This window comes from Orcinus orca, chromosome 9, assembly GCF_937001465.1.
Source record: "Orcinus orca chromosome 9, mOrcOrc1.1, whole genome shotgun sequence".
Taxonomy (NCBI): Eukaryota; Metazoa; Chordata; class Mammalia; order Artiodactyla; family Delphinidae; genus Orcinus; species Orcinus orca.
The window spans coordinates 79,416,407-79,436,104 of record NC_064567.1 but is presented as its reverse complement, the minus strand read 5'-3'; the positions used below and the strand labels follow the sequence as shown (position 1 = coordinate 79,436,104).

Here is a 19,698-nt window from a genome sequence, read left to right as displayed (position 1 = left end):
CTGAAGCCCGTGTGCCTAGAGCCCATGCTCCACAACAAGTGAAGCCACTGCAATGAGAAGCCTGCGCGCCACAACGAAGAGTAGCCCCCACTCACTGCAACTAGAGAAAGCCCACGTGCAGCAACAAAGACCCAATGCAGCCAAACATTTTAAAATTAAAAAATAAATACATAAATGGTACTCTTAGTGTAACAGAGAAGAACAAACCTGACTCCATGCTGGATGTATTCCTTTAGTTCTAACCTTTGTGCTCCGTTGCCTGTGCTTAGTCATGCTGGCTCTGCACCTTCTGTAAAGGAATGTTGCCTACAGCCTGACATATATATCATAGCCCATTCTCCAGGCTCTGACCTTTAAAGGCATAACTCCTTTTCATTCATACAGAGGTAAAAAGTTGCAGAACAGAGAATAACAATTGTCTTATTGTAGGTTTATAGGAACATCAGTGACCTGACCTACACAGACAGCTGCAAGAACAAAGGATTCCGGCACTAAGAAGTTTGCAACAACCTGCCATATCCTCTCCCCTTTTAGGATAAAAGAAGCCTGAATTCTCACTCGGGTAAGATGGCTTTTTGTAACACCAGTCCACCACCTTCTCAGTCTGCTGGCTTTCTGAATAAAGTCACTATTCCTTTTGCCCCAACAACCCGTCTCTAGATTTACTGGCCTGTCATGCAGAAAGCAGTACAAGATTGGACTCGGTAATATGAGATTTCTGAGAGGATAGCAGCAGAGGCATACATTCTATTTTCCATAAGTTCTCTCAGAAAAACAGATGGATCAACTAGAAATGCCAAACGACAAGCTCACAGACAACACAACACCTGCAGCAAGGTGGCTATTAAGACATCTCCATGAGCCCCTAAGTACCAGCAGGTGTGGATGAACTACTGCAAGCTATAAAACACACAGGGTATTAACATCTTGCCAGAGGAAGCCGAGAGAAGCAACCAGGTTTTGTCGAATGTGAGAAGAAAATAACTCTCATATTTCCAATAAGCACTCACTAGTAGTGTAGCATCGCTTTAGAATGTCAGGTGAACCTGGGAGGAATTCTTGCTGATTCAATCTGTGGGTGATTTCAAGGGTCCTGAGGAAAGAATGGAGTCTTATGAATTCTCAAAATTAACCAGCCCATTTCCTTTCCAAGAAGAAACTGCTGGAAGTGGAATACAATTTGTCCAAGAGGAGGGATAAAGAAGGTCAAGGGAAAGGAACAGCCAGACAAAAGAGAAAAAGATTATGGCCAGAAGAATATCTATATCTATATCCATATCTATATATCTGTATCTATATCCATATCTCCATAGTTTTGAAAACTTGACAAAACAAAACAGAATGGTGAGCTCTAAAATGTAAAGCTAGACATACATCTACTCTGATCCACACTTTCCTTTTAAAAGTTCAGGAACTAATTATTTATAAAAATGAGCAATAGAAGAAGATGCCACCTGAATCTACTACAATGTTACCATAGGATAAAAGAATAATAAACAGAATAACATTACCACAGACAATGAAAGTTTGTCAAACAAACATGCCACAAAGTGGATGAGAATCAAACACAACTTAGTATTTCAAAAGAAGTTAAGAAAAGATAGAAGAAATAAAATACATAAATCAAAATTAGGAAAACTAAAAAATGAAGTGATAGAATTCAGGAAGGACTTTGAAATAAAAAGAAAAAATAATTTTGAAAATGAAGACTAAACCAGAAGAGGCATAAGAGAAAAAGATAAAACAAAACCAAGAGTTTACAACCTATGAGAGAAAAAAAGGTGCAAATAAAAGCAAAAAATAAAAGAAATGATTCAATCTGGGTGTCTGTTACACAGGGGTATTCAATTTGTGGACGTGATCTAGCAATACATTCACACGCTGTGTACATCTTGTATTTATATTATACTTCAGGAAAAAATTAAAAATAATGAAATGAAGAAAGAGACAAAAGTGATTCAAGAGAAAGTTGGCTTTAATCCTTTACGCCAGAAAACCATGATTTGCAACCACATTTTACTGAAACTCCTCTCATAAATTCCTCCAAAGACTTTGTAAGTCCAATGACATTGACTCTTTGAGACTTGTAACACTGTTGATCACTTCCTCATTTCTGTGCTATCCCTCTCTCCTATTTTCCTCCTAACCTTTCTAGTCACTTCTTGTTAGTCTCCTTTGTGGGTTTTTCTTCCTCCACTAGCCTTTCAAATATTGGTGTTTCTGGACTCTATATTCAACTATTCTCCCTTTTTTACTCAAATTCTCTTCCTAAGCAATGATATCATACCTAAAGGGCTCAGCTTTCACACATATACATGCTGTTAATTCTCAAATCTGCATTTCTAGTTCTGGTTTCTCTCTTGAAAAATAGCCCTTTACATCCAACTGTTAATGAGATCTCTCCACTGACTATAAGACAGTCCCCCGCCTTGTCAAACTTGCTTCCCACCCAGCCCTCCTTAACTCCAAGAAGGAAAGTGATCATATCTTCTTGTTCAATAAATAAAGTTTCCCCATCTACTATCCTAAGAAAAACCTTTCAACACTCCTACACTTTTTATATCCTTCTCCATATTTCTTTTCCTTAACAATTCTATTTCTGGATTGAATAGGCAATATTACTGCCTTTATCACAATTCAGTCACTTCTTCATCTCCTACATTCTAATTTCTCATCCCTTTACCAAAACTGCCCTCTCTGTAGCACTGATAATGTTGTCTATTATTAATTTTTTTCCTTTCACTCTTACAAGTGTGATTCTCATTTGCACTGACATGATTTGCCTTATACTACTATGTCTGCTCAGTCTGTTTACATTGATATTCCCTAAACATTCTACTGTCACCTAAGTAATGGCATTTTCCAAGTTACTTTGATAAAGTGAACGGCAGAGAAGGAAAGCAAGAGAAAAAAATAAGATAGAGAATGAGGGATAGAGAGAAAAACACAAAGGAGAGACTCCTTCAGGGACCATTAACTCCCTAGAGTTCAATAATTCAACGTATTCTGATAACACCCTATCCTAGCTGCAGGATCAATATTTCAAATAACTGTACATGGAAATAAAACAGTTATAACTGAGAAACACTGAGCATTTTTTATGTTCTCACAGAAACATACTCTTATCTTCTTAGCTTCCTCTTGCTGTTAGACTGTTTTTCTTCCCAGTCATCAAGAAATAAAATTGGAATTGTTTTTGATTCCTTTTCGTCAGCAACATCCAATAAAATGTTAAGTTATATAAACTCCTGCTGAGTGGCTTCTCACATCAGCTCCACACTTCCCTTCCTTTGCTATTGTGACAACACTCAAATATCCTCATGATCTCTCACGAAGACTCTTATAATAGTTCCCTTTCTCTCTGCCTTTCATCCCTCTCTGCTTGAATCAATGCTAAATATTACTAATGACATGTCAATCAAACACTCTGCTCAACCTCCTTCCTAGTCTCCATGCTGTTTTTAGAAATACCTACAGAATGCCACTGTCTAGCATCAACATCCTCCACCAATTTGCCCCAGCTTTATCTTCTGCTGTTTCCCAAGCAACTAATGTCTGTGAACCTATTCTATATGTGCCTATCTCTGTGTTTTTTAAACGTTTTCCTTGCCTATAACAATTTGTAATTTTTCATTCCCTCATATGAAATTTTATCAAGCCTCCAAGTGGAGTTTTGGGAATAAATCTCTCATTGCCCTTATTATCATCTGACCACATATTCCTTTTATGACACACACAGAATTTTTTTCAAAATATGTTTTTAATCAGACCTAATATTAAGATAATTACATGAGAAAAATATTCAACATTATGTATATGAAGGTGAACTACATGGAGTTCCACGTCTACTAATGACAAAGAGGCTTGTACTGAACTAACTCCCACAGATAATGATGATTAACTAAGTAAAAAAGTACAAAAAAAATTATTTGAAGGCAGTGGATTCAGTAAGAGCAGACAAAGACTGGAGAGTTTTTCACTCAAGGAATGTCCTAATTCATGTGGGGAGGAATGGCTAGAACTCAAGCAGAAAGCTAGAGACCTTCTAGCTTGGAAAGGCATAGGACAGAAACGTAAGGTACCAAATCAACTTAAAAGTGAGAAGGCATATCCAGAAACTGAAGGAGGCGCCCTGAGATCTGTGTATATACTCTTTCCCAAGTCCTTAGCTGACACCTGAACTGCGTGTGCAAGCAGACCCTGAAAAGCAGTGGCTGGAAAGTTACAAGAGATGCGTGGATGCTGCCCATTGCAAGGTAGTTTTGAGTGTGAGTCCAGCCAGGTAAACTGTCTGCTAGAATAAAAACAGACTCTCTTCAAAGGTAACAGAGTTCAGAATCAAGAATTAAAGTATATAATCTATAGTGTTCAGTACAAAATAAAAATTACTAGACATGCAAAGAAACAAGAAAATATGATTCATCATCAAGAGAAAAAACAGTCAATGCAAACCTAAAGTAACCCAGATGTTAAAATTAGCACACAGGGATTTTTTTTTTTAGAGAGAAATTTAATTTCTTGTAATTTATTTATTCTCCATTCACAGCTACCTCATACTTCACTTTTTTTTTTACATCTTTATTGGAGTATAATTGCTTTGCAATGGTGTGTTAGTTTCTGCTTTATAACAAAGTGAATCAGTTGTACATATATATATGTTCCTATATCTCTTCCCTCTTGCGTCTGCCTCCCTCCCACCCTCCCTATCCCACCCCTCTAGGTGGTCACAAAGCACCGAGCTGATCTCCCTGTGCTATGCGGCTGCTTCCCACTAGCTATCTATTTTACGTTTGATAGTGTATATATGTCCATGCCGCTCTCTCGCTTTGTCACAGCTTACCCTTCCCCCTCCCCATGTCCTCAAGTCCATTCTCTAGTAGGTCTGTGTCTTTACTCCTGTCTTACCCCTAGGTTCTTCATGACATTTTTTTCCCTTAAATTCCATATATGTGTGTTAGCATACGGCATTTGACTTTCTCTTTCTGACTTACTTTACTTTGTATGACAGACTCTAGGTCCATCCACCTCATTACAAATAGCTCAATTTCGTTTCTTTTCATGGCTGAGTAATATTCCATTGTATATATGTGCCACATCTTCTTTATCCATTCATCTGATGATGGACACTTAGGTTGCTTCCATGTCCTGGCTATTGTAAATACAGCTGCAATGAACATTTTGGTACATGACTCTTTTTGAATTATGGTTTTCTCAGGGTATATGCCCAGTAGTGGGATTGCTGGGTCATATAGTAGTTCTATTTGTAGTTTTTTAAGGAACCTCCATACTGTTCTCCATAGTGGCTGTACCAATTCACATTCCCACCAGCAGTGCAAGAGTGTTCCCTTTCTCCAAGCCCTCTCCAGCATTTATTGTTTCTAGATTTTTTGGTGATGGCCATTCTGACTGGTGTGAGATGATATCTCATTGTAGTTTTGATTTGCATTTCTCTAATGATTAGTGATGTTGAGCATTCTTTCATGTGTTTGTTGGCAATCTGTATATCTTCTTTGGAGAAATGTCTATTTAGGTCTTCTGCCCATTTTCGGATTGGGTAGTTTTTTTTTTTGTTATTGAGCTGCATGAGCTGCTTGTAAATTTTGGAGATTAATCCTTTGTCAGTTGCTTCATTTTCAAATATTTTCTCCCATTCTGAGGGTTGTATTTTGGTCTTATTTATGGTTTCCTTTGCTGTGCAAAAGCTTTGAAGTTTCATTAGGTCCCATTTGTTTATTTTTGTTTTTATTTCCATTTCTCTAGGAGGTGGGTCAAAAAGGATCTTGCTGTGATTTATGTCATAGAGTGTTCTGCCTATGTTTTCCTCTAAGAGTTTGATGGTGTCTGGCCTTACATTTAGGTCTTTAATCCATTTTGAGCTTATTTTTGTGTATGGTGTTAGGAAGTGATCTAATCTCATACTTTTACATGTACCTGTCCAGTTTTCCCAGCACCACTTATTGAAGAGGCTGTCCTTTCTCCACTGTACATTCCTGCCTCCTTTATCAAAGATAAGGGGACCATATGTGTGTGGGTTTATCTCTGGGCTTTCTATCCTGTTCCATTGATCTAGATTTCTGGTTTTGTGCCAGTACCATACTGTCTTGATTACTGTAGCTTTGTAGTATAGTCTGAAGTCAGGGAGCCTGATTCCTCCAGCTCCATTTTTCGTTCTCAAGATTGCTTTGGCTATTCGGGGTCTTTTGTGTTTCCATACAAATAGTGAAATTTTTTGTTCTACTTCTGTGAAAAATGCCAGTGGTAGTTTGATAGGGATTGCATTGAATCTGTAGATTGTTTTGGGTAGTAGAGTCATTTTCACAATGTTGATTCTTCCAATCCAAGAACATGGTATATCTCTCCATCTATTTGTATCATCTTTAATTTCTTTCATCAGTGTCTTACAATTTTCTGCATACAGGTCTTTTGTCTCCTTAGGTAGGTTTATTCCTAGATATTTTATTCTTTTTGTTGCAATGGTAAATGGAAGTGTTTTCTTGATTTCACTTTCAGATTTTTCATCATTAGTGTATAGGAATGCCAGAGATTTCTGTGCATTAATTTTGTATCCTGCTACTTTACCAAATTCATTGATTAGCTCTAGTAGTTTTCTGGTAGCATCTTTAGGATTCTCTATGTATAGTATCATGTCATCTGCAAACAGTGACAACTTTACTTTTTCTTTTCCGATTTGGGTTCCTTTTATTTCCTTTTCTTCTCTGACTGCTGTGGCTAAAACTTCCAAAACTATGTTGCATAAGAGTGGTGAGAGTGGGCAACCTTGTCTTGTTCCTGATCTTAGTGGAAATGCTTTCAGTTTTTCACCATTGAGGATGATGTTGGCTGTGGGTTTGTCACATATGGCCTTTATTATGTTGAGGAAAGTTCCCTCTATGCCTACTTTCTGCAGGGTTTTTATCATAAATGGGGCACACAGGGATTTTAAAACTGCTATTAAAATATGTTCAAAAGTTTAAAGGAAAATAGAGTCATAATAAATAAAAATATGGGGGAGCACTCAGGATAGAAATGGAAAATATACAAAATGAAAATTCTAGAATTGCAAAGAACAATATTTACATGGACCATTAATGGAGTGGGCTTAACAGCATATGGGAGATGTCAGAAGAAAGGGAAAATAAATCAAAGGTATTTATCCAACTTGAAAAACAGAGGAAAAAAAGATTGAATAAGAATGAACAGAATCATGGTGATCTGTGGGACACTGCTCAAAAGTCAGTCTGTCTGCCTGTCTATCTATCTGTTTATGAGTCCCTGAAGGAGAGGAGAGAGAGAATGAGGCAGAGATATTATTTGGAAAAAACAATGGCCAAAAATTTGGTGTAAAACATATACTCTGTATCCAAAAATCTTAGTATCCCAAGAAATATAAATATCAATCTCTCCAACACTGTCACCACACACACATAGGCACAGTACAGAGAAACTACTGAAAACCAAAGATAAAGAGAAAATCTTGAAAGATAAAGCAGTTACAAACAGGCTAATACCAGCATGAATGAAACCTAAATCTACATGAGAAAGAGATTAGACGACAATAAGGCATTTCTGAGACGCTTAAAGAAAAAAAAAAGTTAACCCAGAATTCTATATCCAGGGAAAATATCCTTCAAAAATAAAGATGATATGAAGGCGTTTTCAGATAAATGAAAACTGAGAGGATCTGCCACCAATAAATCTGCAACACAAGTTGTATATATTCTGACTTTGTATTTATGTATACCTGTGTGTTTGTATACACATATGTACATATGCATATGTATATACATATGTATACTTTGTGTATTTGTATATATGTAAATATTCTGACTTTGCACTGGACTTACTTGCCTTCTAATGTTCTCCTATTATATTACCTGCATTGTTTCTTTAAAATAATTTAGTAAATATACTGTGATGTGTTTGTGTATGCTACTTAATTTTAATCTACAACTAGGGGTGGTTAGTTAACGTTTAAAATATGCTAATCAACAATCCTGCCTATAAGGATGCTTAACAGCTGAAGTGCCTCAATCAGGGGCACTCTCCAAAGGCAGCTAGAGTGAGCACTTCAGATACTGCTAATTATGTATGCACATGTGTGTTAACTAGTATCAGGAATATCAGAAATAATTTTTCACTAGTGAAATGAATGTTGCTCTTCATATGTGGTAGCTGAAAATATTTTATAGTCACTGCTGCCCTTTCATAAATGGGGTCCAAGAATCAAGGGAGTAGCAGATGTAAGCTATTCTATACAGGACAGATAAACAACAAGGTCCTACTGTATAGCACGGGGAACTATATTCAGTATCCTGTGATAAACCACAATGGAAAAGAATATTAAAAAAAAGAAGGTCCACATGTGTATAACTGAGTCACTTTGCTGCACAGCAGAGACTGGCACAACATTGTAAATCAACTATATTTGAATAAAAAAAAAAGAGAGAGAGAGAGAGTCTAGCTGCTTAACTATAGATCATCCAGAGCTCTGCTTTATCTGTGTCCCATCTTGTGCAGGATTCTGCCTTCTGACGACAAGGGAAGGTAACAGACCCTGACATCAGTATATTGTTTAGTATACTTATTCACAGTGAAACTGATGTAAGGTGCTTGAAAATGTGCCTAAATAAACCAAAGCTGAGAGTTTACCCAGTTTGTTGAAATTGCTTATATGACTGAATGTCAAGCCTGCTTGTTAGTAAATATAATGTGGTGTATGTGGCAGAATTCAGTTGGGATTTGCTTTCATGATACCATACCATCTAGTAGTGGGGTCTCAGGGGAGGACATGTATAGCTCTCATCAAGTAAAGTTTATCTTAAGTCAGTTTGCAATCTCCCCCAGCCCAACTCTACCTCTCCCACCTCACCTGGCCAAGAAAAGGAGTCATTACAGGATCAACAAGCCTTTGCATGTCTTTAAAAAAATACTGCAGGTAGTAATTTATTTTCATATATGCTTGTATATGTATGTTCATATATATACATATTCATTCTAGTTTGGCACTTACACCAATAAAATTTTATATAAGAAGACAAAAGAGAACACAGTTTGATATTAAATATTTTTAAGCGGACAAATTAAGTAAATGAAATTCTTCAGTGAATGAATACATAAAGAATTAATTGGTTCCCAGATTTTGTAGCTGGCAAGAATTTTAAAGCCCCAGGGAGATCGATTATCTGACTCAAGCAAGCTTAATCAGAAGATCACAAATGCTTTTCTCTTTTGTAGGAAGAAATGCCACAACCTTTCTTTTAAAACAAAGTTCTTTTAAGCATTACTTTTGATAATTCATTGAGAGCAATGAATGAAATCATCATACCTCTAAATGGTATCCAACTCTGATGAAGGCACAAAGGGGGTCAAAAGCTCCAGTACCGCAGGTCAGAAGGTGCGTCCTATTATAGTGATGCAAAACCCGAACATAATTTGCACACTCACTCTAAAGCAGGAAAAAAAAAAAAAAGAAATTGATTACTGTAATGAATATGTTTAGTTCTTTTTTGATTATTGCTTTTCCGAGCCCTAGAAATCTCATGTATAACCCACGCTTGGTTAGAGAAGGCAAAGGGGGCAGATGAAAAGAAGACAAGGACCAGTGGAAGAAGAGACGGAGGTGACCAATACAGCGATGTATGAATTACATTTAATAATGTGAGTGTATCGTTTTCATGTATTCTAGTACATGAGGAATTTAGAAAAAGCACTGTTCAGAAGTTTATCCAGGTATATTTACATGGCAATATGTTTCACTAAATAATTAAATTCTTCCCAAACCTGTTATTTTTTAAAATTTCATATAAACAATGAATCAGCATAAAGTCAGAAAACAAATAACTAGAAAAAGCTTCATTACCCTTAAGGGAACATATGCAGACCTTAGGGCACTACAGAGTTTTGATGTTTGGGCAAATAAGTCATATCTTCAAACTCATAAATTCATATAAAGTACTTTCATAGAGAATTTTCAAGTAAACAGATAGAAAGCTAACTGATAAAAATAACATTTTATACCTATTACTATAAGATTACAGTCCTGAGATCAGCAAACTTTTTCTATAAAGGACCAGAGACTAAATATAATTAGTTTGATGGGCCATCTGGTCTCTGCAGCAACTATTTACTTCTGCAGCTATAGCATAAGAGCAGCCGTTGACAACAGAAAAATGAATGTATATGGAAGTGTTCCAACAAAACTTCATTTATGGCAGGTCACATTCGGCCCCAGAGCTCTAGTTTGCCCATAATGGGATTCAACTGTAATCGTATGAAGGACAGAATCTTGATTTTACACATCTTTGTATTCTGTAGTTAATCAAACCCAGTACCTGATACACACTCCATGTGTAACAAACTTTTAATAGATCAGTCATTAGTTGAGTATGCTGAGTGAAAAAAAGTTTAAAATTACTTCAGACAAAACTTGACTAAATTAATTTTAGCAAATGCCTTGTTGGCAAAGCAGGTACTGCTAGTTCATTTAAATTATGAGAGAAATACTAAACCCTTTTATTGCTAAATAGCACTTTGACATTAGTACATGCAATAATCAGTACCTATTATGTTTTATAAGGTCAGATTCTGACTTTTAAATTCTCTCATACAACAGTATTAGGATGAAAAAGCCAGCAGACCTATCTCATCGTAAGTGATTCAGAATAGAGCATTCCCTTGGTAAGAACAAGTAACACACTACTGAACCGATTATCTGGGGCACACCGATAGACTTATTCCTTTAATTTCCCCTTCATGCAGCATCCTAGTCTGTATATGACCCGTATAGTTGGGAAAATCTAATATCCTATTTTCATATTGCTATAAGCACCTGCTTCTCCTCTCTTGAAACTGTCACAGCTTGAGTAAGCCGATTAGACCACATTTTGGCTCGGGTGGGCTTAGATTGACACAGCCTGTGAATGTGTTCAATTACTCAGCATCACGCTGTAGACTAAGCCAGCAAGAATGTCTTGACTCATCCCTTTGCCGTTAGAATCAGGAGTTGGTATAATGTGTGTTAGATTTCTACATGGTATTATTTTTTCTTACTGAAAAAAAGGATGAGTTAACTTTCAAAAGGAGCTGTGCATGCCTTCCTCCAAAGCTGTGAATTGTGTCGTCGGCCAGCTACTCCTAGCACGTGAAAAGTCCTTTCACCCGTGTACTCGTGTGTTACCAACTATGGCAGGGCTGCTGCTGCTGGACCACCTCTTCCCTTTCACATGCTGCAGGGAAGTTATGGAGAGATGGAATATTGATTCTTTCAGTAGGAGCCATCCTCAAAACATGTGGAATATATAAAGCATGTTAACTGCCTTTGCCATCTTCTTTCAAGTTTTTTGTTTTTTCTCCTTTAGTTTCTTCATTTGTTTCTAATTTACTAATCAGGGTGAGATGAAATCTCACAAAGACGGTGCTTAGCTTTTCCTCAAATTAAGAAATTACCTGAAATTATTTTTGTCCCCAGTACATAGGAGATAAGCCTGACTAGAAGGAATTTATAAATCTGAGTTGACTAAAATATTATAAGACAAAATAAAACCAAGATCTAGATGGTACCTTGGTGCCCTACTCTACCTCTACACTGAAATTAATTTTTAAGTAATTATATATATAGAAATTATATATATTATATATATAGAAAATGTACATGTATATGTATATACATGTACATGTATATATCATATGTGCATGCGTATACGTGTGTATATATACATGTATGTATGTGTGCATATATATTGCTATATATGTATATATCAATATATATCTATAGATATAGAGAGAGATAGATATTTATTCTTGAAATGAATTGCATATATGTGTTTTAAGAGCAAATAAAAGGTTAGAGATTCAGTCTTTTGTCACTGACCATGACTATAATTGATGATTTGTTTAATTTACAATGAATAATACTCACGGCATCTTTTCCTTTCATTATGCATTCTTCTGTTTTTACTGCTGTACTTGGCCAGTGTATCTGGAATAAAAGATAATGGACTGTTATGCAACTGCATATAAAAATAAACCACACGGAAAAACCATTTCATTTTTCTTCTGCAATTCAATACATTTTATTTTGTTCTATTTTTGTTGGTTCTACTTCCTTCTTTGAGAAGATCAAGCAAGACTTTATCTTCTTTATGGCATTATTTGCCAAATTAAGGCACTTATCTTTTAGCTTTTATTTTATGCTAAACTTTATTATTACTTATTATTTTTTTTAATCTTTCTGAAGGTTCATCTCAAGTCTCAGGCCTTTAGAGGTCACCCATACTTCAACCAGCACTGCTCTGCACTTAACCTACTGTGACCTCTGCTGTCCAATCTCTCTCCCGAACTTGTCTGACCCCCAAAGGCCAGGAACCTCCTTAAGTTCCCTTTGCATTTCTACCACTTAGCACTGAACCTGGTGTGGTGGACTCTCAATAACATTTGTGAACAAAAGAATGAAAGGATTTATAATGAATGAATTTATAATTCATCCTTTGTTTATAATGTATCACTTCATAATACACCACAAACATCTTTGATTATTTTTAAAACATAATTTAACTCTACCAGTTTCCCACTGGATTTCGGGAAATTTTCGTTGTATTTCAAATTTGTTGGTTTCTTCATTGAAGAGAGAATATATCAAATACCTCTTTTTCATCTCAGATAGTGCCTAGCACTTTGCTGGGACCACAGGCAGAAATCATTAAGTACTTTTTTTTGGGAATGCAAGAAATGGTTTTCTCTATCCTTTTCTTTTCTCAGACTGTTTCTGTTCCTCTTTTTGCTTAAATGATAGATTAATCACACCATGTGGCAGACAGCGTGGCAAGAACTTTTAGTTCTTCTTTCTTCTACTTTATAAACTCATGTGCAGAGGTTTGAGTTTGTTATACTATGCAACTGAGGGCTCATTATTATCATTGGTCTCAAAAGGTCCCTCTCTTATTTTAATTATCTATTTATTTCCTTCCCTTCCCCCCTCCATGTTCTCCCTGCATCCCTCCAGGAGGCAATCACTGTAAATTGTTCCTGGGAAGACTAACAGTTTTTCTGTTGTTTGCATATGTTCTTATAAAGTGTATATTGCTTTTTGTGCATTTTTTAATTTATGTAAATGGTATATTTTAATTTATGTAAAGTCTTTCTCATCTTTTATACTAAGAACTGGGCTTTGAAGACCCCTATACAAAGCCCTATGTATACACACAGTCTGTTGTTTCTAACTGCTTTGTAATATTTGGGGTATGGATCCCCCATATTCCCTCTTCTACTCTCCCAATGAGGACACCCAAATTGTCTCCAAATCTCCACCACGGCAAACATCGGCACATCTTCTCCCAATAAAACCTAGAGGAATCAGTTTAATGTTTATGATCTCCATGAACAGCTCATTTCAGTTGCAGTGACTACACCACAAGTGATGGTGTATAAGCTACTTTGGGAAAAGGCTTCTTACCACAATAGTCTGTTTTGTTTTAATAAAGTACTTTATTGACAAGAACCACTCCCTCCCCCCCCCACCAAAAGCAGCAGCACATTTTTGTACACGTCCCTCTGGGATCTGTATAAGAATACCACTGGTATGTATAACCAGGAGCAGAATTACTGGGTCTTAGCGAAGCATACATTTAATGTTTTACTGTAGTGTCAGGTTGCTCTCCAGGATGGTGACATGTTTATACTCTACCAGCAATCCTCACTGACACTTGGCATTATCAGCTTTCTAACTTTTGTACTGAGCACTTCAGATTCAATATTTAATTTAATCCTTACCAGAACTTTACCTAAGTATTATTTGGGAGCTCCTTTTAAAAAAAATGCATATTTCTCTGTCCAACTCTACAGTGCAGATCTATGGGTGGGAACCAAGGTATACAATTCCCTTAAGTAATTGTAGCAACTGGTAAGTTCTCAAATGTTTCCTGTGCCTCAAGATCTAAAAGCCTCCAGGTTAATAGCTTATCCCCTCACCTGCTGGATCAATCACTCCTCCTCCCCTGACTGAAAAAGCTCAATCGGCTCCCTTTCTTGTGTCTCTTTCTGAATTCCACGGGATCACCTTCTCATGCTAATGTATCATCTTCATGGGCTCTGCTGGTCAGCGATGATGAATTCTATTTTGAGTGATGCTGACTTTCACCAGAACCCCCTATAGTTTTTTGTTCATAGCCTCCAAAGGCCTGTGCCTTGGATCTACATGCCCTGGTGTACAATGTCTCTAGAAAAATCTAAAAGGCAAGCAACAGGCATGCCTTCCTATGTGGCACCATGCTTCTGGAGTTGAGTCTGAAGTCTTCTTTCACTGGGACAGGCACTCTCTGATTCTCTTCAGACTTTTCTTTTATCTGAGTGGCCCCTGTAGGCGTTTTAGTTTTTGAAATCTGATATACATGTTTGAATCCCAAATACGGTCAAAATTTAAGATTTTTAAAAAAGCTGTGTCCCATACAATATCAGGTTAGGTATTTATATGCTAGATGGGGAAGAGGTTTGTCACTTAACTCACACATTACGTAGTCAAATCCAGGCCCTGATACATGAAAAATATTGGGGATTTATAAAAGTGGTGACAATGGCATTTGATTATGATGATCCTTTTATGACTAAATTTATTATCATAGGAGTAAGCACTCTAGGGTTTGAACTATAGGTGTATGACATTACTTTGATGCTATTATTAGTGTAATGAGCCCCCTGAAGTTTCTTACTAACAATAGTCAGCATTCATGTGTTCCTTTGCTTTCACAGTGCAGTATATAAACTTTCAAATAAAAACACAAGCGCTTTTTGTTATGTTGCAACATAGAAAAAAGATAAAAGGAAAAAAGTAGGGATATAAAAGAAAACCAACTAAAAAGTCCAAAGCACACAGAGAATACCCTAGAATCAATGTTCTTCATTATAGCAGTAGATCTATCAGTGGATCATATATGATTCAGGAAAGATAGCACATAAATAAGACAATGTCAGGTTCGACTGCAGGCTTAACATCAGCCTGAGGGAGGTTACCAACACCACTTGACAATAGGATTCTGGAAGTGAAGTTGTAGAATTGATAAACTTCACTTATCCTTTATTTTGGAAAAAATTCAGGCACTGAGCAGTAGGTTTTCTCAGATGATTTCTAAAACTTATTCTAATTTGAGATTCAATTTGGTTTTGGAATTATAATTTTACTGTGGATGCGTAAATTATTCAAAAGGATATGCTAGAAGGTATATGTGTGTGTAAATACAAATTCAAAATACAAATTCATTTTAGGATCATCCATCATTGGAAAGATTTTCATGACTAATTTGCTTACCGACATGAATAAATCGGAGAATACCTCACCAGTAGAGCAGAATAATGCTTTTATATTCTTAACACCTTTAATTTATGAGATGCAGCACTTTTCTTCTTAGAATATTAGCATCTTTTTTTATTCATTTTTCATCATTATGTAAAACGGTGACTTCTTTAAATCGTAGTTCTACAATTTCAAAGTATTAGATAACTAATTCCTTGGAAAAATATACCAAAGTTCAGCTTTTCAATGTTGAAATAGTATCCAGACAATACAACAACCTCAACGTATTACCTCATTCTCCTCAATCATTGCTTCATAAGGATTATTTCCGGGACTATTTGAACATATTGTCTGGGGGGCAATTCTCTAGAGGATTCCTATACTTTATTGACAGCTTTTGTTCCACATTATCTTTTCAAAGAGCCTTGGAAGACAGAGATAGAATCTCTCTTCAGGGCAAATAGAAGATTTGTTTCCTGACCAGGATAATAAAGATAATGTCTCCCTCTGGGCAAAGGTTGGACAGCTTTGCTAGCAAATCCCTTGTAAGACTGGGAGTTTTCTGAGCTGGAGGTTGGTAAAGCGGGTATGACACAAATTCACTGTGTGTACAGCGTCTACTTAGGCTGCTTTGCCCATCCCCTATGGGACTTGAGGAGGAAAAGACAAGATGGAAACACGAGGCTCATGCTACCTGCTGTCCTGTGAGTGACAGAGTCCTCTGTCTCTAGCCCAGGCGTTGTCTTCTGCCAGCATCAATGAAACTATGACAGGCTAACTTGTTGTCTTAAAAGCAAGGTAAAATTTCAGATCCTTCACAGTTCTTGACACAAACAAAATATCATATATTATGTGGTGGCGAAGACAATACATGGCTTTTCTAGGATTGCCAGAACATGTGTTGTTTCTAGCAGCAAACCTAATAGTGGCAGTTGCTCTAGGAATAATGAAATCATTATTTCAGGCACGTCTTAGAAGACGTTTCCTGATTAACTTCTTCAACAGATAGTATGTCTCCCTCCTTTGATCCTCTATATTGCTTTTCTTACGTTTTCTATCTATGACTATAATGATATGTGTACTCAACTTCAGCTCTCTTATTAGGGCTATAAGTTACAGAGGGCAAGGCAGTGACTTATTGCCCCAGCCCTAAAATGCCTACCTGGCATAAGGCCTTAAATGCAATCCCTGCTCATTCATTGTCTATTGGCAGACTTGTATCAGTCAACATTTCTTTATCACATTCTTCAAAAAGTCAATTCAATAAAGGATCCTACAATAAAGTGTGAGATATAGATTCACTGACATGAAAATGCTGCAAGCAGTATCAAATAAATGAGACAAGTAACTTTCCAGTCTAATCAGGGAGGAAATCCTGCAGGATTTAGCAAGTTTGAGAGACTGGCAGGATTTCTGAGGGTAGAGAAAAGGGTGTTAACCAGATCACTCTGGGTCCATGGAAGGGAGAGAGGTAGAAGATTAAATTATGAACACTCCCCACTAAAGTGCAACACAGGGGAACTCTCCAAATGAACAATGTCATTATATATTTACTCAAGTTTTGCTTTTGTTGTTGTTTATACATTAGTTTGCTTTGGTTTCTTTCTTTTTTTTTTTTTTAACAAAATTTAACAGGCTCAGGACTGCATTCAAAGGTCCACTCAGGTGAGAAAAGATCAGAGAATGATCTCACTGGAAATCAAAAGTTATTTTAAAGCCATCACGTACAAATGTTCTGCCAAGACAGTAAGGGAAATGATTTTCCTCATTTGTTTTGGCAGTAAGGATGCCTTTTGGTTCTGCTCCAGAGTATAGCATCAACAAAAACCCATAAAATTAAGCTATTTGTTCTGCATAAAACATTTTTAAAGGCAGTTAAGCAACAGGGTTGTAATGACACTTCCAAATTCTCTGCACTGAGAAAGGTACAAAAAGCAGAAGGTTAAATACACATCATTTCATCACAACACTCCTACAATATAATTTAATTGTTCCAATGCACTTTAACAGGCCATTTACTATTCTTGCATATCTCAAAGGAGAAAAATAAAATAAAAATTAAATTACAAAGTAATTCTTACCCGGACTCCCTACTGAGTCTCCTAATTACACCAGGATTAAGGATTTAACAATTCTATTGTTACAAGATGTTAGGACACTCAGAGATTTTGGAGAGCAAAAACAAATTAACAAAGAAGCAATAATTTAACTGTCTAAAAAACATTATTTCTTTTTTTATTGAAAAAAATTAAATAAAATGATCCAGGTAATATAAGTCTCTCTTCCTTGGAATACATTTAAGTGATTAAGACACTATTATAACTTCATCTAATATTCTCTTCCTAATTCTATTATTCTAATGAAAAACGTTTGTTTATATTTTAGTCTTTCTTTATATATTTTATATCTATATATAGTACCAGTGTCCATCAATGTATATTTTAATGAAAGGTCCTATAAATGTCATTAAAATCAAGAAAATAGATTGAGTATAACACATTAAAAGAAGCCTAATGGTTTATAAATGGTAGTTTTAACCTGACACGTTATCCTTACTGCTTATGCTTTTATACTTAATTACAATGGCTGTCATTATTGAAGTAGTTTGTATACCAGAATTATAATCTTTTGGACTATAGACAAGATTTGTTCTTGAAATGTTTATAATCCAAAGCTTTTGAATTAGAACACTATTATTATGACACAAACATTTCCGGCCTTGTGTGTGCCCTTTTTAATGGATGAAATTTACTAAATTGCCATCATTAATGTGAAATACCATTTGCCATTTTATATGTAAATTAGATTTTAATGCCTTTCTCTCACTTAAAAAAATTAAATTCTAAAATTCAAGCATTATTTTTCACCTTGGATTCAGTAAAGTTGAGTAAACGAGAAAAGTATAAATATTTTTACAAACAGAAGTGACTGAGTTATATTTAGAGATATCCAAATTAAGTAGTGTAACTTTAGCTTAAAATAATGGTGGTGAGAGTAATTTTAGAAAAATAAAGCTGAAATTTAGAAACTTGGAGAAAGCCAGGGGTGAAAATTTGTTAAAGTGAATATTTATTACTAAATATGGAATGTTTTATGACGTCCTATAAAATACAGCTTAAATAAACAAACATTTCCACTTTTGATTTCTTCATGAAATGAAACAAGAAAAGAAGATTTTATACCTCAAACTACTATTGCTACCTCCCTGAGAATAATTTTGATTTGTTTTTCAGGAATCTCAGTACTTCTCAAATGTGCACAGATTGCAAGGGGCTATGTCGATAGGAGACGGACAAGCTAGTCCCTCACCTGTGGTTGAAATACCGGAGCCTCGTGGGGAACTCAACTTTGCCGTTAAGTTAACAGTTCCTTCTCACACTTGTCAGTGGTTTTCCTCCACTACTGTCACCAACCACTAACTGTTCCACTAGTCTCTTAACCATTACGAAGGTAAACGTTAGTCATGCAAAGGGAGTAAGAAGCAAGAGGAAAGAAACACCTCATGACAAAAGGCAGAACTAACAGTACACTAAAGACCACCTTGGGAGACACGGAGTTCACACCAGAGCAGCAGCCTGGTTCTCAACACTGTGACGTGGTGGAAAGACCTTAGGCTTCTAAGACAAGTGAACCTGGTTTTAAGTTCTAACTGCTACTTACTGGCCTCATGGCCCTATTCTCCTCTTCCTTCCATTCACCCAACATGCTGCTGCTAAAGCAATCATGCCAAACTACCATTCTGATTGTGTTTTACACGTATTCAGACTCTCCCACTGGCTCCTGCACTGCCTAGAAGATTAAGTTTCAACAGCACAGCAGTCAGTATTCTTCAGGATCTGGTCTAAACCCCATTTCCATCCTTAACTCTCATTCTACCCTGTTGATACCCTCATGCCCCCACCTCACCTATCTACTTCAGCCAAGTCATTACTTCAAAGTGCTCTAAAATGTCTGACCTTCTTCCCTGTACTCTCTCTGTTCCCACCACCTACCTGTGTGAATCAAAATTCCAACTACGATTCAAAGTCCAATTTTAAATTATATCTCCTCCAGGAAACCTCAACTCCCAGCTTCTGTATACTTTCTTAGCATTTTACTTGGGCCTTTGTTATAGTTCTATTCAAACTGTGCTACCTGTGACAGATGTGTATGTATGTATCTTCTCCATTGCATTAGAAATATTTTAGGGTAGGGACTGTTTTATTCATCTCTGCATACTTCGTATCTCCATGACTGTTTCTAGAACTTAGTTGAATCATCTCTAAAAATATGCAGTACTCTCCTACCTCAGAAATGGCAGCACATAGGAATCATGTGCTGATTCTATGTCTTGTTTAGATAATAACCATGATAGTAAATATTTGGATAATACTATGTTTCAGGCACTGGCCTAGGCAACTAATAAGTCAATAAAC

At 36.3% G+C, this 19,698-nt stretch overlaps 1 protein-coding gene across 1 annotated transcript in view; it reads right to left on the bottom strand.

The window, feature by feature from the left end:
* The window catches only part of SEMA3E (semaphorin 3E), a 265,665-nt gene that overhangs the window by 86,046 nt on the left and 159,921 nt on the right, over positions 1-19,698 (bottom strand). The window contains exons 3-4 of the mRNA XM_004263414.3: positions 11,918-11,977; positions 9,326-9,445 (exon numbers count right to left, since the gene is read on the bottom strand). Of these exons, the coding sequence (XP_004263462.1) occupies positions 9,326-9,445; positions 11,918-11,977 (180 nt within the window). The remainder of the gene's footprint in view (positions 1-9,325; positions 9,446-11,917; positions 11,978-19,698) is intronic.